This window comes from Centruroides vittatus, unplaced genomic scaffold (genome assembly GCF_030686945.1).
Source record: "Centruroides vittatus isolate TY-2023 unplaced genomic scaffold, ASM3068694v2 contig_2747, whole genome shotgun sequence".
NCBI classification, from domain to species: Eukaryota; Metazoa; Arthropoda; class Arachnida; order Scorpiones; family Buthidae; genus Centruroides; species Centruroides vittatus.
In genome coordinates, this window is record NW_027121750.1 from 1,278,999 (window position 1) to 1,303,549 (window position 24,551).

General features: G+C 32.4%; 1 protein-coding gene across 1 annotated transcript in view; it reads left to right on the plus strand.

The window, feature by feature from the left end:
* Positions 1 to 24,551, plus strand: part of LOC136971992 (stromal interaction molecule homolog) — a 71,622-nt gene that overhangs the window by 24,046 nt on the left and 23,025 nt on the right. The window contains 7 exon segments of the mRNA XM_067266523.1: positions 3,208 to 3,329; positions 7,391 to 7,505; positions 12,035 to 12,146; positions 12,251 to 12,264; positions 12,267 to 12,365; positions 16,050 to 16,221; positions 19,134 to 19,224. Of these exon segments, the coding sequence (XP_067122624.1) occupies positions 3,208 to 3,329; positions 7,391 to 7,505; positions 12,035 to 12,146; positions 12,251 to 12,264; positions 12,267 to 12,365; positions 16,050 to 16,221; positions 19,134 to 19,224 (725 nt within the window).

Consider the following 24,551-nt stretch of genomic DNA (forward strand, 5'->3'; position numbering starts at 1 on the left):
TAAAACCACGGAATACTGGTCGCGGGTTCATACCCACCCCGTACCTCACCTGTCTGACACCTAAATAGAGGCCAGTACCCCCGTCGAAAGCTCTCCCTCCCCCTTGGCAGATTTCCCAGGTGTTGGGTTGCCTTATTTCATCAACCAGCCAACTTCATTTAAATATTTTTCGACTTTGAGATCTCAATGCTCGTGTTACACTTGTGTTAATAGACGAGACGTAATAAAGAATAATAAAACTGCGCGTAAAAATTTCTTATGAGGTAATATATTCAGGTAGCTGTAGGCTTTCACTATGGCTTTATCAATTTATGATAGGGAAGCACACAGAAAAAGAAGACAAGCGAGAGTCGTTGGACTAGATCTGAAGAAGCATGCGTGAAGTATGCACATATCTAAGTTGAGAAATAGATGAGACTGTCACATGTCGTCAATGAAAGATTATCCTACAGGTTGTTGACTTCAATAGTCAAATGGCCTTTCTATTGTAATTTTGGCAGGAATAAACTCGAGGTTATAAATAAAAAAGTACTTTTAAAAAAAATCTTAAACCGTATGTTAAATAAATTGATAAAATTCGTTGGTTTTTTCATTGAGTTGCACTTCCCTCTGTTATTCGCGAGATAGATGAAAATCGAGAGCAGATATGGAATGCTTAGCGGTCTGAGTTGGAAATCACGTGATTTTTTTAAAAATTAAAATACAGTACGGTCGCGCTAATCCGAACGTATTCAGACTGGTGTTAGTTCGGATTAACGGGGGGTATAACAGTAAGGCTATGCTTTGAGGCCTTTTTTTTTACTGTTGTTGATGTTAGAATTGCGAAGTCAAACAGGGTCACAGAATGAGCCGTAATGTTCCCAACACGTGACTTGTGTTTATTTTAGGCGTACAGGTGTACAGTTGACTTATTTAGTTAGGAGTATGGTAGATGTTCAGATTAGGGCGACGGTGCTGAATGTTTAACTAGTTATTCGGCTCAGTTATGTCACAAAACTTCCAACAGTTTGCATAGTTAGTAATAGATTTATATTCAGTGAAACCTCCGGACAACGGCCACTAGCTGAACATGAAAGATGGCCGTTATTTGCAGGTTACTTTGTACGTATTTCTGTTTAAAAAAAAAAAGGCCGTGGTGAGCGCAGGCCTGCTATTATTTATTGTAGTAAGTCAAAACAATGCAATTTAACGTGAAACGTGCTAAATAATATGCTTTGTTGAGTGTTTACACGTTGTGATAAGCTTCGAAATCTTGGATTATAATAGGATTGGATAAGTCAATATAACACGTGGGCAAGCTACCAATGGGGTGCCTCTCGGGAGTAGTTTCTATAGAGTGCAAGTAGGGGCAGGTGGGTCGTGTGTCCCGCATGCTTGATAAGGAGACGTAGAGATGCAGTGATGCGAACCTACTCATTACGTGTCATCAGCCATCACCTCGAACTAGACAGTGGGTGCCGGGATCTTTAGTTTGTCCTGGGTGACAGCGCTAGTTGCCCTCCCGTATTCGTTAAGTGTTCGAAATAAATAGGTCTTGGGGTTAGAAATTTAAGTAAAGTTGGTTTAAAATGAAAACAATTTAATCAATACAGATATTCAGTATATAGTCAAAACTCCAACGGCGGCCGCCATTTTTTTTTCAGGAAAGTTTCTTCTCGAATTACACGCCAAATAACATCATTTTTAGTTTCCTGGCTGTAATATATGACAGAGGGAAAGTATGGCGATCGGCCAAAAAATGACCCCAGAAGATTTTTTTTAATTTTTGGACTCTGGACCTCCAAACGTCGAGAAATGCAAAAGATTTGGAGGTTTTCACTTTAAAGCTTAATTCCTGTTCCTTTTGTCGAAAATTTCTGAAATTTTGCAGGGATGTTTGTATATTAGGGGATTGATAATAGTAAATTTTGGTGGTTAAAGGTCGAGGGTGTGGGGAGATAGAAGGTCACGCGTCGGACTTAACGAAGATTTTACTCGTTATTAACGTTTACAATTTTTTATATAAAGCTTGTCTGTAATCTCAAAATGAAGCTTTTTGCCATTTTATAATAATTAATACTATGAAAAGTTTTAAAAATAAAATCCCGTAACAGATGGCGCCACGCACAATTTTAAATTCTTTCGCCTGGAAAGTTATGCAACTGGTTGCTGGATTTTTTATGTTTCTGTCAGTGGCCATTGTTTACTGGTTTGACCTTACGTCATACTAATTTCGTACGAATGGATTTTAATTAGAAAAGGACGAAAATAATTAAATTTTCGTTTTAAAATAATAAATATACATAAGCTATGCCCGTAAAACCTCTTTTACATAAGTATTGAAAATTTCTCAAGCTATATTTAATGTTTTTTAAAAGTTAATTTAGCACAGTTATAAGTGAGAAATTTGGCATATTTTCTATATTTAGACGGGTATTGGATGTCACTCCCTCCTGTCACCAGTTTAATGTAATTTTTATCTCCGTTCAATAGATCATATACATTAACACCTGTCTCGCACGGTACCGAATATTTTTCCGTTTTAGACAGGTCTTACTGTATTATTATTATTATTATTATATAAATTCACTAAATTGTAACACTTCAGCTTTCAAAAACAAACATGTATGCTCTATTATTTATTTATTTACTATTAAATTTTTCTATAATCAGAGTCTTATAAGGGGACCTGGGGATAGAAACGGCCCCTTTTGCCTTATGTTTTTTTGAACAGATGAAATATATGGATTTAGATTATGTTTTCTATTTGTAACAATAACATTAATTTGTATAGGGGTTAGAGTCCTACGGGCCCCTGCCTATAATACTTTGGTGAAATGTGTAGTAATTTTTACGAGTCTTCAAACCTTTAACTCTGGTGTCAGAGTCCGTTCAAAAATAAATTGTTCGCATCCAATACGCGCTTTGTTTCTCTCCTAAATACGTTAATAAATCTTCTAAAGTGACGTACCTAACTTATTTATTATTATTATGTTTGTGTGTGTATTTATAATGTCAAACACACGATATACTACTCACAACCGCCATGATGTTAAGATCGAATTGCATCACCCCCCCCATACAGTTGCAATCGGCAAGTTCTCCTGTCATTAACGACAGGCGAACTGTTTTACACGATCTAATTATAGTCAGAAAGTAAATTAAGCAAATAAAAATGAATAATTTAAAATTTGAAAGTAATTTTTCCGACTGTTTTCTTAATTGCAGGCGAACAATGCGAAGATCTCGACATCTGTGCAGATAAAAGCGGATATGAAGCTATTAGGACACTCCACAGACAATTGGATGACGATGCCAATGGCAACATCGATCTTGAAGAGAGCGACGAAGTGAGTCATTGTTGTACGAGTACTTGTTGATATGTTTTCAAATGATATAATTTATGTAACAGTATAAGCCCCCCCCCCTCCCGGTTGACAGGTGCGGAATATAAATTATCCAGACAATTTTCGCTTGGAAAATTATCCAGATATACTCAAACGGGTGCGCATTATAATTAAAACCTTCCTATCTTCGTTTGTAAATGATAAAACACGTGTGGATATGACCTTGATTGAGTATATATCTTCACTTTGCTGTGTAATGTTTTTGTTTTTAGTGTTTGTTCGGTAGTTGCCTATGGCAATTTTCCATTTGATAAAGAAAAAAATATATATATATATATATATATATAATATCTCTTATAAAATATTCTACCAGCTCTGCTTTCATTATGCATTGACTTATTTATCGAGGTTCGGTTAAATTACATAAAAAAGTAATCTGACCTACTTCTTATCCCTATTAAATATGTAACGGTTTTTTTCTACTTAAAATATAAATTACTCGAAAAGGATTGATTCGTTCCCAGAAGTTTGGTCCGAGAAGCACTTGATCCGCCTTCGAGTAGCTTAATTTTAAATGAATTTTTAAATATATTAAGAAGTCGACGTTACAAACTATAGAAATTATGTGTGTCTTTTTCACAATGTCATTATTTTGCAGTTAATGCCAAACGAGATGTGCACGAATCTAATTTTAGACGTCACTGGATTATGGCCAAACGGCTTTTACGATTTATCTGCTGATATCTGGTTTTCCTGTTATTAAACCCGTACAAAAGATTGATTGTTCTCGTTTCGTCCTTTATATTCCAGTAGTATTAGTTTATATTGTCTAAAGCCGTTAAATCGTTAAACGAATAGAGATTTTAGACACATCTCTACTTTCTTTATGAATAAATAATTTCCTAAATCGCACCCGTCGCGTTTATATAGAGAAGTTTCCTTTGAATCTTGGTGTTTAATGTTAATCTATTTAATGCGTCTGTTAGAGGAAACTATCCCGAAATATTACGACGTGATTATTTTATAATAATATAAACCCTTGTTTTTAAATTTAGATTTAAAATTGCCGGGTGGAGTTACATTTTGTTAGACGGAAACTTGGACGCGGTAAAATAAATGTTTAACAAGTTACGTTTATTCTTTTCTTAGAGAAATGCTCGAAATATTTGTTAGTTTAATTAAGTCAGACGTTAGTTATATTTTTACTATTGAACTTCAATTATGAAATTATAATTTGCATAAAATTTATCGGGTATAAAAGATGATAAGTGCCAACTTTTTCATTTGTTTTTATTGAATAAAACGAGTTTAAGAATCATTGGTAAAGAATGTACTTAAGTAAGCAGTGCCGACGTACCGAAATAAATAAATATAGTAACAGAATTGCGTTACAAAAAACCGAATCCCATAATTTGTAATTTTGGTTAAAATTTTTATTTGGCATCTTTAGAAATCCTTGATCTTTGTTTTATCTTTCTATCTTTAACTTATATTCAAGAATTTGTTTTGGCCTTTTATCAACGTCTTGCTCGGTTAAAATGTCTACATAAATAAGATTCTCTCGAGCTTCTATTTCAATTTGCAGATGTTATTTAAATAATATTTTCAATAGCCTATTTATATTATTATTAAATTGCTTCTTTATATATTCTTTTGCTGTTATTTTGATAATTTATTAAATAAATAGCTCGACGTTAGACAAATTTTTGTAAATGAATAATGATTCGATCACCAAATACCTAATAATTTAATTATGATTGGTGTTTGAAATAATGTTTAATTTATATTGTGCTCTATTACGTCTCCTTCGATAATTACAATGTAGTGGTGTGTATATATACTTTCATAGAATTGTAAAAATTTGTTGAATTTACAAGCACGGTAGACCCTCAGTTTAGTGAACTTTCTGTCCGAAAGGATAAACTTATAACCCGCATTTTATTCGTGGATAGAGCGGGCTGAAAGGTGGAGTCAGTGAATACAGTGTATATTATAATGAATATCTTAAGTTTGTTATTAATGTGTATTTTTAAAACACATTCGATTTAACGGACTTTTGGCAGTAGCGGACATCTCTCTCCCCAGTCTGTCTGTTAAATCAGCGGCCTATATTGAATTCTCTCTTCTAATTATAGGAGAGAACTTATTCAATGTTTATAATTAGATAGTATTTTAAAATAAAGTAATATAATGTAATAAATATAAAAAATTTTTATGTACAGTACATTATAAAAATTAAAATATATTATTACGCTGATGCCGAATATACAAATTTTACTATTATATATGTAATCCATTTTATTATTGGTATATGTCTGTCACTTGCCTGTCTGACAAGTCCAGTAATCTTATGCTCCATAGGGTGGCACATTAGAAATTTTCACGTTATCCCATGTCGATGTATGTGACGGAGAGAGACTGACGTACAGTACATGTATACTGTCAGTCACTGGTCATTTATTGCAGGTGCGGTCAGCAAAACAGTCACAGTCGTGATTAATACGATAAACTAATCTGCGAATCGAACACTGTTTTCTACTTTACGGTACGTACGTGTACACAAAATCTGGTAATTCGACACCCATAGGTCCAATATGTCGGATTAAAGAAACTACTGTTTTTTGGCATTAAAACCTTCTGATAAACATAAGGTATATACAGAAGTACATTCAATGGTGCGTAACCATCATCGTTGGAAATTTTTGCTCCACAAAGATCATAATGTGCCATGGAAAATGCTTGCATATATATTTTACGTTTGTTAAAAGATTTAATGTAGAAGGACAATTATTTTTTGTGTTTCTTATCTAATTTAGCATCAAGTGTGTTCAAATTTTGAAAATACAGGAAGAAAATCTCAAAAGTTTGTTTTTTATCTGTCTTCAGAAATTTCATTTATTAGAGCAGTTCGACGACGGAGAAATCTTTTCTATCGGCTTATTTGAGCACATTATTGCAAAGTGCATCTTATCCACTTTCGCTTAATTTCAGTAATTGCAAAACTCTTTTAATTAAAGCTTCAAACTTCACAGTGCGTAACGTTGATTAATAAGCCAACATGTAGAATGCTATAAGCCCGTTTTCAAATGATAAATACGTTTTACTACAGTATGATAGTACTTCACACTAATAATCAGATAGTGCAGATGGTACAAAAGTTTTAAAAAATAGATAAGATGCGTCTCATTTATTTTGGTAACGTTCTTAAAGTAATTTGTCACCACTGCATATTAAACAATCAACTTGAATGAGTCGTAAACCTTCTGATTTATATTCATTAAAACGACAAAAGATGTATAATTATGCTAGTGTTTTGATTTTGTTTATGAAATAATTGAAATAGCTCAATTGTTATTAAAATAATACTTGCTAACTTTAATTATTGTGTGGATTAGTGGGGTTGTAGAGTTGTGGAATGTGTTGTCGGGAACTTGGGAAACTTCCTACTTTCTGATAGAGTAGGACCGGTCGACTCCCTTCCTTCATACTCACGTGTGTCGACACATGTCTGCATGTTTCTCGTGTTGCTCAGACAAGTCCCGTATTCCCATGGCTGTATATAAAGAAAGGAAATTAAAAGGGCAGAGGGTTAATATATATATTTACATTAAAATGAATAGTACTGTAAATATTGATTTAAAGCACAGGCTTAATTAGGAAGAGTGCACTGTACACTGGAAAATTTAAGAGCAATATTTAAATTCTACTGTCATTAAGAAGAAAAAATTAAAAGCGGTATAAAACATTTTCTTGTATAGTTTGGTCTTGATGTAAATTCAACTTGTTTCTTTTGGAATTACATCAAATTCATTAGCTACGCTAGAAAAATACGTTTTTAGCTGCATATAGAATTTGTAATTAGGAAACATTAAAAACAAACTAAGCAGTTTAATTATGCAAATGAATTCATTAAATAATTGAAAATCTAAACAATTGAATAAACATAAGAAGGTAAACTAGTTAAATAAATTTAATTTTAAAGTAACATTTATAATATTATAAATAATAGTTTATAAAGCAATTATAAGGTTTAATTTTATTACGAATTTAAAATTTATTTCCAGTTTTTACGTGATGAACTACAGTATGAAAACGGGTACGAAAGACACCAAGGTTTTCACGGGAATGACAAGTATATTAATGTGGATGAGCTATGGCAAGCATGGAAAACTTCCGAAGGTAATTTTTCAATTTAATACTTTAATACGAAAGTGTGAATATGCCTAGGTACACTGGATCTTCCGAATGAATGCTATCATTCTAAATTATTGTAATTATGTTAATCATTATCTAAGAACGTTGTAATGTACATAAAAACGTCGGAAAGTTGTAAAATTTATATAAACAAACATCATCAGCTAACCCGTTAAAGCAATACTCCAACCAAAAGCCGAATTATCGGGCTAGAAACGGCTACAATAATAAATAATTTATAAGATAATTTGGTACTAGAGTTTGGCATTAGGTGCCATCTCTTGCTAAATTTAATAACTATAATTTTAATTAAATAATTTAAATAATTTAGAACTAACTGGAAGGAAAGAATCGGCCCGAAGCGGGACTCGAACCCGCAACTCCTGCATACCGTGCAGATGCGTTGCCAATTACGCTACCCGGACCTCCGGTCTGATCTCCCCTTCCAGTTTATATAAGTTTACGTTACGACCATTGACAGCCATTACAAGTAAAAGTTATACTCTTGCTCATTACAGTTTCTCAATGTATCACACAGTACACATTCAACAGGTACTCAAATTCTTCCTATGCTTGCTACAGTATATATGTTATCACTTCTCCTACAGCAGCTACGATTGTTCAACTCCTGCCGTACACGACGTTCTGACGTTCAACTCCTGCACGACTCGTGTCGCACAATGACTAGCGATTTTGACTTTTCGAACTGCAGATTGCAAAATGCCTTTTCTGTTGTGGAGTCACTATTTTCGTTTGACACTTCCTAGCATTGTTATACAACAAGACATTTGAATGTAGATGGGAGACAAAAATTTGAACAGTTACTCTATTGATTGGTGTGCAATGAATACTTCTTGGATAATAATTAACATAATTACTGTAATTTAAAGTGGTAGCATTCATTTTGGAAGACCCTGTACGTGTATATTTTAAAGTGAAAATTGCTAGAGAAATATTTGCTCAGATATTAGAGCAAAGAAATTTTAATTTAAATTAGATTAAATATGATTAATTTGTGTATAAAATCGATAAGTTTGCAATGTCAAAATATTATCCAATTAAAGAAAGATAGAACTACTGCCTATCAGCATTAAACAAACATTGTTTAATGCTGATAGACAGGAGTTATCTCTTTCTTTAATTGGATAATTTATATATTTTTTATAATTTATATCTTAATGTGTACAGAATATTATTATAAAATAAACATAAATAGTTTTATATAATAAAGCAGACAATTCTTTATTCTTATATACATAATAACAATACTTATACATCAGTGACATTTAATTAAAATTTTAAAATTTAACACATTACTATATGAAGTCATTATTGATAAACAGACTCCATGATAAATTGATCTTACACGAGACTACATTAGCTGGACTGTCAAAAAATGCCTATGAATGAGTAATTAAGTCATTACAGATCACTTTATGATGCACTTACCTTGCAGAGGAAAGAAAGGGAAGGAAAATGACACACTTTGCTGAAGTGTCCAGTCTATTACAAGTAACAATGTGAGATAGTTTTATGCAATGTTCTATTTATATTTACTTGTTCCATTTTCTGGATATGAGATTTAATTAATGGTACCAGATTAACTGGGATTTTTTGATAAAACTATATATTATAAAGTTAGGGAAATTTAAATAGCGACTCGCCCAAGATATGGGTAGCCTTATATCAGCGTTTAAACAACGAAACGCATTAAAGTCGTACAATTAGCATGATTGCAATTCAACGCATGCAGCGCCCGCTGCATGAGTTTAAGAGTTTTCGAACATTCTCTAAAGCTTGTTGCACGTTACTAACGCTTTTACCGGACGTTTGATTCAAAAATCTTTAAGAATTTTTCTGTTCTCCTTGGAACACTCTGCACATTCTTTTCTTTATATTGTTCTTTTTTGCCTGAGGACGACGAATTTATACTCATCGAAAGTAGTTGCTATATAAGAAATATTGTATTAACACTGAACTCTGTGCTCGTTATCAAGACATCATACAAAACTATGTATTGTCCCTGGAAGTAAAGAACTATGTATTCAAGGATCTAGTCTAAGGAATTTACCTCCTTTATGTTAAACTTTCTATAAAATTTGTTACTTTATATCCTCCTTTATTTGAGGCTGTTATGCTAGCAAATTCTATGTTGATAAATAGTATTATTGGCGTTCATCAGGTACTTATGATAAAAGAAAGTTTGGAGTTAGTAGTGTACTACAATTACTTTTGGTTTAATAATCATAGTTTTCTGTAAAACCAAGCCAGTAAAACCAAACATACCAGTGAGTTTGCCCTTATAGCCAGTTTTGGCTGAAATTGTTAGGAGGATTTTATAGTAAAGATCTTTGTGGATACACTGACTATTAAAATTCCAATTCTGTATTTGAGCAATGTTGATACAAGGTATCTAAAAAGTTACTGTTCAGTGGAAAAGATTTAAGTAAAGTGAAATTTTGTATACAATATTGCAGTTTCTCCTGAAACAAATGATGGAAATGTCCTCCATAGGTCCCAAAATCTGAGTAATTATCCATGGAAGATTATGTGGTTGGCAAAGAAGTCTTCCAAATGCCAGAACATCCATGAGCAAGTAGTAATGCTTATCTATTGCAAAGAGGAAATGTGAGATGTACAACTTACAGGTCTCGTATGCAATGCCCTACCTGTAATTTTAATGTCATTATTAATTTCTCATTGCATAGTAAGTTTCCAAACACCCTGTACCTTGATTGCATGGAATAGTACCATGTGAGGATTAAGATTTAATATTCAAAGATGAAACAGTAACAAATAACATTTATCAGTTGCACATTGAGGCTGATATACAGCTTACAAATGCCTATTTACTAGAAGATAATGATAACTTAATTCTGATTACAATAAGCAAAGTTATGTAAATGTGTTTAAACTTATATATCTTGGACCATGTTAATTCTGTTAACATTAAACGAATGATGATCTGCAGAATCTAGTGTACATTATACTCTCGATTATTATTCACGCTTATGTCTCGATAAAAATTTATTTCACGAATGCAAATATTTGCATTAAAATTTTAAAAATCTGCATTGCTAACTCTTTCAAATGGTATATTGAGCATAAGAACTACTTCCAGAATGTCAAGGCATAAATTAAATGGCCTAACAAGTACATTAAGCGCACTTTATTCTTGAACAATGCAGCTTTGCTTACGTGAATACTGTATTTTCCCCCATTAAATAAGTTACGAAATCATTTGAAAAAAATATTTCTTTTGAATCATTTCCTTATTAATAAATCATTAAATGATGTTTTACGTTAATATCTCGCTGGCGACCTGTCATTTTTGGTTAATAACACATGAAATCGATAGTGAACTGCAAGGCGCCAATTTGATAGATTTTTCTGTGTATGTTCAAAGTTTTATATCAAGATTTAGTTTTAAATTTAATATACGATTTTTATATTCTTAATTAGCAAATTTTTACTAAGTATAAGTTAGTTTTACTTCTATCCAGGGGTGTAGTCGTAAATTAAATTGTGCTAGGTTTCTAACTGGCTCCCCGAGTTTTGAATTGCCGCCGTCTACGGAGGCACCGTGGTCTATAGAGTTTTGTATGGGCAATGTGCAGCTTTGTGGCGCAATATCTGAAAAATGGCTTAAATGTGCCAAAAATGACCTATAAATGCGTAATTGGTGCAAAAAAAACTGCTCAATAAGTAATTTTCTGTTCTTGGCTGAGATAGATAAAGTCCAGATTAGATGTTCGCAAAGTACAAGGGCTTTGCCCTGCTTAAAAAAGAAAAGTACCGAGCGGTATTTCTAGTAGTTTGGCTTTGTAAGTCTTAAATTACGATTATTTTAATACTTAAATTTCTAGTTTCTGTTTCGGCGTGTTTAATATTTGTCGTAATATATAAATTAATTCCGAAATTTTCTTATCTAATTTAACCAAAGTGTTCGTAGTTATTAATTTCCACGATTTTATTAACTTTTGTGCACACGTCAATTATATCCTTATATAGAAAATAATCAACTTTAATTATAAAAGTTTATCTTCAAACTGTTGACGATTCACTTATTTGTATTAGCTGAATTAATAAATGCACCTTTAACGGTGGGTGTGGAAGGAAGAAAGATTGGAAAGACACCAGTAGAGTAAACAAGCGGGGGAGGTAGACTATGATGGCAATGGTTGACGCAAATGGCTAAGGAGATATTCCAAGCAGAAAAAATCCTTGTCCTCACTGTTTATACTGGGCATCCCCTTTCCTTGTCTGAAGATGACCTGTTAAATGGGTCAAAAATATTAGTGTTACTCAAACTTCACCCACTGTTACAGATGCATTGGTCAATTCAATCGTGTAATTATGGTGGCTAGTTCATCTTATTTGTTTTTGTTTACTTAATTATTTATTATGTATTTGTATTATTTAATTATTTAAAAAAAAACCCTCTCTTGCATATTTTTTATTCAGTGATAACATAATTGTAAGCAGAGAAATATACTGAGAATTTTTTCTTTTAGTTCATAATTGGACAGTAGAAGAAACTGTGGAATGGCTGGTATCTTACGTCGATCTTCCTCAATATGTAAACACATTTCAAAACCACAATGTAGACGGCACCAAGCTTCCGAGGTCATTATGGCTTTTCGTTATTAAAAATGATCAGTATTTTAATATTTTTAAATGAACTTAATAATAATATAATCTAGATTTAAAAAATTTTTGTTTCATTTCAGATTAGCTGTCAATAATTAAATTTCATGACGATTGTTTTGGGCATTAAAGATCCAATTCATAAACAGAAAATTGCTTTAAAAGCTATGGACGTTGTGTTGTTTGGACCTCCAAAATGTATGAAACTTATTGTTTTTTTAGCATTTTTAATATTTTCTCTAACAATTTTCAAAATCTGTAGTGGTTATCAGAGTATAAATTTTCTGTAAAACAAGAATGAAACGGTCATTACCAGGATGATAATATCTTATTAAATATTTCTAGTTTATTTATTTCAATGGCAATGTATGAAATTGAATTATGAAAAAGTAATTTTAAAGAGGTTTGGGGTAAAAAGGGCTTAAAATTTCTTCATAATACCCACAAGAAAATATATTTAACATTGCAAAAAATGAAAGAAATATTAAACAAAACTAATTACTTTAACAAATCTGATCATTTAATAGTCTTATGTATCATATCTTGCACCTTAGTGTTCAAAATTAAAGTAAAAATCACAAAACCTGTGTAAAATCAACACCATGAAACATGAGTAGCTGAAACTTATGTCATGTGTAAATTAGTAAAGTGTCATCCTATTGTGCGAATCAAACGCAATAGCAGCACACCTACGCAATAAAATAATATATAACGTGCTATATATATTATATATGTATGCATACATATACATACAGAGTGAAATTTTTCCGGCCAAAATTTTTTTTTGCTAGGAAAGCAGTGAGAAAATATTCCTGATACGTCAGTAGCTTATCAGACATGCCTCGGAGAAGGCATGCGGATTATTCATTGCAAGGAGGGCTGTTTATTTCTGCATTTTTTGCCACGTACATTTGTGTGTGCTGCTTTAGTTTTGGACACAAGTATAGTAACAATGCATATTTCTCGTCGCGTTCAACTGATCACTGTTCTGTAAAAAATTCTCAAACCGTTATTGGCATAGATAAATTATTAAGACAGCAGCATATATTCGTGAGGCATTGCAAAGTTTGCCCACTAAACTGCCACAAAATTAAAAGAATTTAAATCAAACGGCATGTAAATGGTGATGTATTGAGCTATAATCTGATTGGGCTGACTGTGGTGAATGGGCAATGATGAAATTCTCTCCTAGAGTATCCATATGAAATTTATCAAACTATAACTTTATATTTAGATATATAGCCAATGGTTAGCATGTACAAATTGTGAATCATCTAAAATAATTGGGAAAAGTTTACAATACTTGGCACCATTATAATAAGAATAACAAAACAAACTGCTAAAGTTAAAGTTACCAAATTTAATTAGACCTTGAATTACATCATTTTCGGCTAACAAAATAAACAGATTTCATTTATTCTGTTAGGTGAAGATGACCTAAACAAGGTCAAGAATGTTTCTAATTAAATACTTACGGTAACCTCGACTTTATCTGTTTGTTTCGTTATACTTTAAAATAATTCTTCGAATCATAGTTTATAGTAAATTCATTTTGTTTCTAGAACGTAAGAATTTCACTCATATCGATTTTTCATTACAGAATATATTAAAATAGCATTTTGCTTAGAGATTATAATTCAGCTGATCTGAGGTAGTTTTTTTCTTTGAACAGTTAGGAAAATTAGCATGACTCAAAACACATTTAACAGATACATATGTTATCATTTGAAGTTATAATACGATATTGTCCCCTTGAAAATTCTCCAAATCATTTACTGCTCGAATTTATTCTCTCTTAAATCTTTTTATAATGGCCGAGCAGTTAAGATGGAGCCTACCGCTCCAGAGGACCCGAGATCGAATCCAGACGGGTCAATAAGCCTCTGGAATCATTTGGGAGTGGTCCATTCGGATACGTCGGCTATAAAGAGTTCCTCTTCGTGCTCACGTAGCAGAAAGAGTTAATAACTTACGAGAAGGTTTTGTTTATCATAATGTAAATTGATATTTTAACAACATATCTTTAAATTTTATATTTTTGTATTGCTTTATTATGATTGGATAATAATACTAGTTAAAATTGTTATGTACCTATACTATTTATATAGGTGCATTACTTATATAAATAGTATATATTATTTCTATCTTTTCTAGTAAGCATAAAAATAATATATACTATTTCTGAACATAATTTAGTAAATGCATTTCTATCTCCACACAGGATTATCCAAAAGAAAACATTAGAAATTGAAATGTTTTAAATACAGTGGGTGATCAGTTAATGAATATAATTCGTTCCAGGATCGTGTTCACTACCCAAATTGTTCATTAACCAATTATCGATTTACCATAGATTTTTATGGGAATTTAATTAATTAGTTCTGGAGACTCCAGAAAATAAAAAATACATTTGTTTTTGCTACGTTTATTTATATGTAATAATAAGAAATACATATATACACAGTCTTGCATTTTTATCAGTCGTGTTGTTCTTCCGTTTGTGGGACGTTAAGGAATCTGTCCAATGTCGATTGCTTTTCTCTCTTCTTTGGGATTTTTCGGAAGTAATTAATAGCGTTGTCATCGTAGAGATCCCCCAGCCTATTAACCTCAACCTGGTTTGGATGCCGTTCTAAGACCGTTGTTCTGACATTCTCTCACTTCTTCAAAAGATCTTAAACAGCAGATGTTGGCATTGATCCTCTTTCAGCTTCCTCTTTTTTGGAAGAAAACACATCTCGCCAAGTTTCTTGGCGTTCTTCATTCAAGAGTTCTCAGAGTCGCTATGTTGTCAGATCAGTTTCAGGTTCTTCCATTACGAACTCTTCAATGTTCTTCATTTCTCAGATGTGAGTTTGAAAAAGTTTGCATTAGTTTTTTGTTTCTGTGCAGACCAGTTATCAGTTCTGGGTACCTTGTTGTTATCATATCATTGAAAACTACTTAGGAACATTTTCATCCAGCAGAGAAGGTGTAGTATTTTTCTAACGTTTTCGGTCAATGGCGCATATTTCCAAAATTTCTCGACAAAGGTATGCAGTGTTGATCAAAAACATTAGAAATATACTGTATATTCTCTATCGGACTAATGCTAAGGTCTGTAAGTGGTTTTTGATTTGTTCCGTCCAGTTTTATTGCACCGTAAGGTTACATATCTCAGTGTTTTGTAAGATTTATATTGTATTCCTGGTCCCCAAGGACCAAAATTTTGAAATTTGGTAGGAATACTTCTGTACACGGAACATTAATGGTATTAAATTTTGGAGATTATAAGGGAGATAGAGGGTCATATCTTGAGTAGGGCTTACTTAACAAACTTAATAAAACTTGCCCTTACACCAAAAATAAAGCTTATTTTTTTATAACTTTTATAAATTACAATTCAAAAGTATTTTCCTTATTCTCTTAACTTCCTCTTTGAGTCTGGGAAAGGAATGAAAGACCCTTGCCAGCTTTAATACATCAACATACACATACAATTCAGTATTTTGCATAAATTTTATTGTTATGATTAAGGGTTAATGTTACCCTAGGTATACAAAATGGCGGCTCGTCTCTGATTCCAGCAAGGAAACAGTGGGGACGCACATTCTAACCTAACCTAACCTATTCTAATAAATTACCATTATTATTAGCAAACAAATTATTACAATAGGGGTAATTTATTAGAATAGGTTAGGTTAGGTTAGGTTAGGTTAGAATGTGCGTCCCCACTGTTTCCTTGCTGGAATCGGAGACGAGCCGCCATTTTGTATACCTAGGGTAACACTAGCCAAAATTGATTACTGTAAAAAGTTTACCTTTAATTATGGATGTCAATCGCTTTGATTACTAAATTACAGTGTAATTTTTAAATTGTATTTATTTTATTATTTTTGACAGTTCATAATTATCTGAAGGATGTGTTACTAGTTATGTGTCTCGTTATCGCAATCGGAGGATGCTGGTTTGCTTACGTTCAGCATAAATATTCTCAGACTCATTTGTTAAAAATGGTTAAAGATATGGAATGTTTACAGAATGCAGAAGAATCTCTGTTAGAACTACAAAGAGAGTATGATTACTTTTTTTATAATTCTTCAATTAAGCATTTTAAATTAGATTGTTATTTGTTATTTTAAATATAGGGTGTCCGAAAAGTAACTGTGCAGTGATAAATTTGTAATAACGTTAAAGTTATACCTACGGTATTGAATACGAGACCTTTAAATCGTACGGTATGTCCCGCATTTCCACTTTACGATAGATGATGTTACAGCTGGCTCACACATGCCCAGTTTTTGGTCTACATTTCTTGGAATATTTCTTTGCCGAATGCATAATCTTTCACGAAATCCAGCCTGCTAGGTGTCCATACCTCACTCCCCCAGATTTTGGGTGCTCTGGGGGACATTTCTGGCATTTGCTGTAGGAAAAACTGCAATATCTCGAGTAAAACCTTATTTAAACCCTTTTCCACTGCACTGGAACTTTTCAGATAACCTGTATAATAGAAAGAAAGATTTACTAATTAATTTAAAAATATAAAAATTAAGCCAGTTTATATCTTAAAATAGATTTTGAAACAGGTATTATTTTTCTGTTTTATTTAAATTTTAACACACGTTAATTTTATTATTGTTCTTCACAGGTGCACGGTGCCTTTATTTCAGATGTTTAACAAGGTTTTTAAACAATCCATTAAATTCTAAAAATACTCTAATATATATATAAATTTAAGATCTGATAGTAGCCAGAAAATGAAGTTTCTACATCACTTTCTAAATGGAGAACTTTAAAAAAAACAAAAAAAGAATAAGTTAAACAAGCTACAGAATAAGCTAAAGGAGATGGATGGACTGAAAAACTCTAGAAATTTTTTGGGTGTGGTCTGTCCTGGACACATTGGGCCCCATCCTTTGCCACTCAAATGCCTTATTGTGAGCCTTGCCAACCCACAATGGGCTTAATTAAAAGTTCGTCTTAGTGCCCTCGGGGCAGAAAGAGTCAAAAAACAAAGCTAACTAGTTAATTTTTTAGGTTTTTTTTATGTGAGAAATTAACATATCTAAAACTTAAATGTTTTGAAAGTGACAGAAATTACATTTTCTCACTACTAGAATAATTTGATATAACATCTTTATTAAAAAGGAAACAACGTGTAAGTAAAACTTAATAAATTAATGAATTTAGCTTATAAATGAAACATTTTGCTGTTGAAAAGGTAGACAGACAAACACAAATTAATGTATAAACATGGATGTACGAGTTGGATGAGCAAAGAGGGCAACTTCCCTCTCAAATTTAGGCAAAATGAGGAAATTCAGACAAAGCAACAACAAAAGAAATCTGACAGAGAAAGCAAAAAGGTTAACAAATTATTGGAAGAGTAATAATTGATGCTTTGGTTTTTGTATAAAATTTGGGCAAATTAACCTTCTACGTTCTTCTGAGTTTTTCCCACTGTTTTGCGCAAATTTGTAACGGAAGTTACTGAAGTTACTTCCTTTCCTCCCCAAACTCCTATGTCCATGTTTATATACTCCTTTTACCAAAGTGTTCCCATGTTCCATTTATAAATATGAAACACATAACTGGTGCTCTACTGTGATTTCTTTTAGAGCCTTTTCCTTCTATTTAAACACAAATCATATATAAATTGATATTTAATAAATGTCATAATTTTTTTCTACGTACAAAGGTGGTACCAAAAGTCGTAATCACTCTCAAATTACCGAGAAATACACAAGAATGTTTTAAATTGTTTTATTCCGTCTTGCCGTAAGATTTTGAACTAGGTTTGATGACTGTCTTTGCAAAGAATTCCAAGGATATTCATCAGAAATGTCAGATTACAGTGCATGCGGTGATCGAATTTCTCGTTAAGAAGAACATTTTGCTATTTGAGATTTATACATGTCTTCAGCAAGTGACATTGACTATCAGCCACACACAGGTTACCTGCAAAGCCGCGGCATTACCAAGAATAAAGAAAAACTCGATATGCTCATTCAGGAAATTAGAGATCACCATATGAGAAATTGCAGCCAAACTTAATTTGGTCCACCACACAATTTAAGAGATGTTGAAGAAGTTGGAATAGGAAGGCGATTGCGTGTTTGTTCCTCGCGTATCCATCCACAGACAATCACAAAACATAGCAAAAGCGGATGTGCAGATACTTATCTGAGTGATATTATACGAAAAATAAAAATTTTCTTCTGGGTATTGTGATAGGAGATGTATGATGGTTTTGCCAATATGATCCTGGAATCGGGAAAAAGAACACGAGTAGCATCTCCCAGATTAACCAAAGGGGGAGAAAGGCCAAAACTTCAACCTTCAAATGTGAAAATGAAGAAAACAGTTTTCTGGGATGCTGAGGGATATCTAATGGTGGATTTTCTGGAGTATAGGGGAGAAGAGATCAATACTGATTGATAGCAGCAGACTTTCAAAAACTTTGTAGAATACCAAGCGATGAGATCTGGTAGAAAAGTCGTCCTCCTGAACAAAAATGCGTGGCTGCATGCCGCTATTATAGCATCCAATGGATTGAGACAAAATGTTTGGGAAATTCTTCCACATTTTCCTTACAGTCCCAATCTAGCACCCTTAAATTATTACTTGTATGGTTTTGTGAAAAATCATTTGAGAAGCCAGCATTTCACGAGGGATAGAGCAGTCCGAAAAGTGATATGTTGCTGTTTATGTACAGTTGGAACAGAGTGGTTTAAAAGAGGTATCTTCCAATTGCCAAAATAATGGCGAAAATGTATCAATGAATGTGGAGTTTTTTTAAAAAACAAAGAAATGTTTACAGATTTTTTTTTAGTATAACCATTTTCTTTCTGCAGACCAAGAGTTTTATGTAAAAAATAGCAATCATTACTTTTGGTATGACCCTTATATTTGATAAATTTTTCAATGTTTGTTATACTTTCATAAGTAATTGTATAGTAACACTATTATTTTAAATGTTTATAGATTAGATAAAGCAAGACATGCTCAAGAAATTGTTGCAATTGAAAAAGAAAATTTAGAACGTAGACTTAAAGATGAAATTACAACAGCAAAGGTATTTGAATTTCTTTGATTAATCATTTCGACTTAAACTTTTTAAACTTTTTATTAATTCATTACAATGTATATATATATATTTTTTCCTGTTTCTGTAATTTCCTGTGTATTACTCACAACTATAAACTGTTAAAATGGAAATAAAGACACCACACAATAACACTGCCGTGTACACTCATTTCCAAAGTTGTTGAAAACATGTCACTTAACCTCTATTCAGTTTAGATGGTTAGTTTTGTTTTTACTCTTTCCACCCCATGGACAAAAGGGCCGTTTAATCAAGCCCATTGTGGGTTTGATTAAAAGGATAGTTAAGTGATGAGAGCTGAGGCCTGACATAACTGGGAAAGACCATCCCCGAAAAATTCCTGGGGTTTTTTGGCTTGTTCAGGAAAGGTTACGCAAAATGTTTTTCTTACTACTTTCTAACCTAAAAGTTATTTAATAGCGAGGTCGAGGCCGAAGTTTTAAACGCAAAAACGTGTACGTCGGACGTTCGGCGCCGCTTTCCTGTAAGCCTAGAAGTTTGACAATGGCATTTGGAATGTCGAGCATGATTCCACTGACTTTCCAAATGCCATTGTCAAACTTGTAGGCTTACAGGAAAGCGGCGCCAAACGTTCAACATACATGTTTTCGCATTTAAAACTTTGGCTTCATCCGCGCTAATAACTACTTACCCCAGTCTTATGGCACTTTATTTTAAAAGCTCCCAACTTGTTTGTGTATGGTCTTCATTGCTTAAAATTTAAAATAATCCTAGGTTTGTATGAATTTATGTAAACAATATCCATAATTACAATAAGCAGGATGTAAGGTACTTAAATGTTAATTTAATTAATATAAAAATGAAGCAAGTAAATTAAAATAGTAGTGATGTTATCTTTGGTTTTAGTTTGTTAACAAGATGTGAAAGTAATGCGTTTTGACAAACAAAAATATTGCTTTGTCAATTTACAGCTATTGTTTTACATGTGTATAATTATTTTTAGTTAAAATTCATTTGATAACAATAAAGGGAGCAAATGTTTATAGATTACTATCATTACAATCATCAAATGTGTGTGTCTTAGTTGTTGACGAGAACATCTGCTCATTTAAAATGAATTTGAAAAGTCCATTTTTTGTTGGACAGGCTATAAATATATGGTAAAAATAAAAATTAAAATTAAATTTAAAAATGTAAATAACCTGAAGTATATTTGATATTTGAAGAGATATCTGGGATTGAGGCGAATGTGGGGTGGCAACGTGACCATTATGACTTTGGGTGACCATAACTAGTATAAAAAAATAAAATAAACTGATAAGAAGCAACTCCTGTTTAAAGTTGTACTTGATTTTACTACGACATTTGCACATAGACTCTAAAATATTCAATAACAAGTGTTTGAGACTTGATTTCTTAGCTTTTTATTCACTGTAGAGGTGCTAAAATTGACAGTCAACTTCTAAACAGTTCTCTGAGAGTCATTGTAAAGAAAGGAGAACATTAGTGAATCTGTTTTCAAAACACAAGTTTAAGTATGAATGTCGAATGACATCAATAAGGATTGGCCTATAAAAAATGGAAGATGAGATGTACCGTACGTATACGTGTCTTCAGTCATTTCAGGCAAATTTTCAATGGAGATGAATACGTGAGATATATAAAAGATATTTTTAGAGATGCTCTTAGTAAGTTTAAAAAAAAGGAAAAGCTGTTAGGTGATGTTGTAATTGGGCTGCCATTTTAAAATTGCAGATCTATACATTTCCACTGTCGTCTGTCTTTACTTTGTTAATCTTGAGAATGAAGTTCAAAGATGAAAATCGTGACCAGATACAGAAAGCTTATTATATTTAACCATACAAACTTTTTGTATTCACTTTTGTGTTATTTTGTGTCTTGCGATTTTTTTAAATTAAAAGATGATTAAAATTTCAGCCCAGCATTGTGACGATGTCACAATAAACCTGCTTGTTGCAACTTAAAAGTGGCACAACCCATGATGATACATATCCCTCATCCTCTTTTATTGTAGATAACTCATGGGGTTATTTACAGGAAATTGGGGTAATATATTTATTTATTTTTTACAGTAATGCATACTGTTGTGTTTAGCAATTTTTATTCTTTTATATTAGTACAGTAGAGCATCAATTATCCGAATACCGATCGACCGAAACGTCTGTTAACCGAAAGCGTTCCAGTCGGCAAATTCAAATTTACGCTAGTGCTTTGGCACTGCAGCATTCTCCCCCTCCCTGCCAACCTAAACTGTCGGCCTACTTTCTTGTACTACTTTATGTAAGATATGTATTTATAAGACGCGTGATACAAAATATATAACGCAAGTATTCAGTAAAGTCTAATAGATCCAATGATTTATCTTATCAAATTGCAAAAATTATTTAAAATAATGTTACCGGTAAAAAATTTTTTTAACAATTAAATGTAAAAGTTAGTGAATGGGGGATACAGCAAAACTTGTATTTAGCAGAAACAATGTATGCTCTTAGAACACCGAACACTGCCTTTTATAGACAACAGACGAAAATTTCTTATTTTTCTTATTCGCTAAGCTTCCGTTAAGTGAACAGTACAGTAGATTACATGTTTCCCATGAATTTCATGCTTGTTTTTGGTTCTGCCATTTCATAGAATTTCTTTGTCTTTAAACTTGTCAAATGAAGTTTTTGCATTCGACTAGTTTAAAGAAACACTTATAGATAGTACTCTCTGACACCCTTGCATCAAACATTGGTAAAATGATGCCAACATAATGACTAGGAGTCATTAAGCAACTCAGAATTTTAAAGAAGGAAAGAATAACAGAAGAAGAATGAATAAAATGAGTTATTTATTGAGAAAATTATTAAAAATTATGCTTGGAAAGTCTAGTTAGTGTAATTGGTAATATCACCTGCTTAGTTTGAAGTAGTTGTGGTTTGATTCTCATTCCAGGCTAGATCTTTTCTTTATTTTTCTCAAAGTTAGTTAATTATTTATTTCTAATTCTTAAATTTAGTACTCAATGGTGCATAATGTTTCTAGTGCCAAATTATGTTAATTATCAATAATAATTGCATAAAAATTAGCCTCATAATGTTGACAATTCTAATCAAACATCGACGAAAACCCTTAAAATGCAGATTTTTATTAACTAATCGAATGTTTTCGGCATTTGAATGAGCTTCCTCGGAAATAAAAATCGAAATCTTATAAAACAAAGTTTGCTATGGAACGATTTTGAACATTTGAATTTTCATAGCCGTCTAGCGCGCAAGCCCGTAAAAATACAATATGTACAGGTTACTTGTACAAATATATATATAGATATATAGATATAAAATAAGAATAAATAACTAAATAAAAATAAAATATAAATAACTAAAACATTAACACAACTGTGCCTAATTCCTTAACCGTTTGTCCCTTTTTATACTAAAGTATTCAGATTATGCCCACTCTCCATGCCGCTGTGACTTTACTCGATTCTCTAAAGTTTATTGCTTGTCCTTCCTGGTTTGTCTTGTGTATTTGCCATGCTTCTGTGTATTTAAGGTGCGTCTTGTCCCGAATCTTTTGTATTATTTTAGCTCTTTCCCAATCCACTACTACTATGTTGGGTCTGCTATAACATACGTCACAAGCAAAGGCTAAGAAAAGTTAAAAGAAAATAAAAGGAACGTATAGAATGAGCAGCCAATTGCCGCACTAGTGACGAATGTTATAACAGACCTGACGGAGGTGGTAGCGGATTGGGACACTAGCACTAGACAGCTATAATAATTAAAATGTTCAAAATTGTTCCATAACGAACTTCTTTTTATAAAAATCGAAATTGTTCGATTTTTATTCCCGAGGAAGCTCGTTTAAATGGCTGAAAACATTCGATTAGTCAATAAAAAGCTGCATTTTAAAGGTTTTTTGTCAATGTTTGATTATTATTTAACTGTAGTTTGAAAAGAGTATTGACAATTTTTTGCTTTTTGCTTCTGAATTTGTTATTATTGCACATTATTATATAAAACATAACCAAAACCATTATTGTACAAATCAAAACCATTTAAAAAACCATTGGTGTTGTAAAAATATATGGCAAATTTAACAGATAGCTTTAGTGATGAGCATAAATTTTGCTGAAGAGAACTAACCACATTGGACACACCAGTAATTGACTATGCCAACTTTATTTTACATCTCTCCCTTGTGTGATTAGTTCTTTTCGGCAAAACTTATTGCTTATCGCCAAAGATCCATCAGGAGAACGAGTAACAATTAAATGATAAGAGATAGCTATCTTAAGTGAGGACTTATCCCAAGTTTTTGTGATCACAACAGTGGTTGCTAAATCTAGATTCTTCTTTACTAGAAGTTTAAATTCATTTGCAAAATTATTTGTTTAATATAAATCTAAATATAAATGTCTTTATTCCATTTTAAATTATTGTAATTATGTTAATTGTTATCTGTCCAAGTTTCGCATTTGCCCATTACAATTTCTCATTTGATTGGATGTATGCATGTCACGTATCACATATCCAACAGATGCTCAAATTCTACCACGCTTGCTACAGTGTATAATTGTCACTCCTCGTAAAGTAACCATAATTCTACGGCTCCTGCAGATTGTTATGTTGTGCAACGACAAGTGATTCCGACTTTGCAAAGTGATTTCTCTGTTACAGATTTGCCATTTTTGTTTACAGCGCTTCCTAGAAGTAGTAGACGACAAGACGTTTGAATGCAGATGCTAGATGAAACTTGAATGGTTATTCTATTGTTTGATGTACATTGCATACTTCTTGTGTAATAATTAACATAATTACAGTAAATGAAAAATGGCAGAATTTATTTTGGAAGACCCTGTATTACAAAATTTAGTAATTTGTGATATTTTTAAGAAATGGAACTGAAATAATTGTGCTGACTAATTCAATATTCGATTCTTTTTTGGCAGTAAAGTCAGTTACAACTCCAGTTTTGTGCTTCGGATCGTTATCTTGTTGATAAATCTATCCACAAATTTATGACGAGTAAAATGAGATAAAATGACATTTTTCAGAATATCAAGGTATACAAAACAAATTTACATAGTCGACCAGGTCTACTCTATTACTTGAAAAACATCCCCAGATCATGATAGATCCACGTTTTGCAGTATAATGCAGTGAATATTTTGCATTTGCAGGGTGGAGAATTCACTGTACACCATCTAAAGACAGCAAATTATATTTGGATTTGTCATTCCATGATGCTTTTTTCATAATTTCCAATTCTTTTCAGTCCAGTGTAAGTGTTCCCATGCAAAATTCAGACAAATTGCCTGTTCTTTTTTG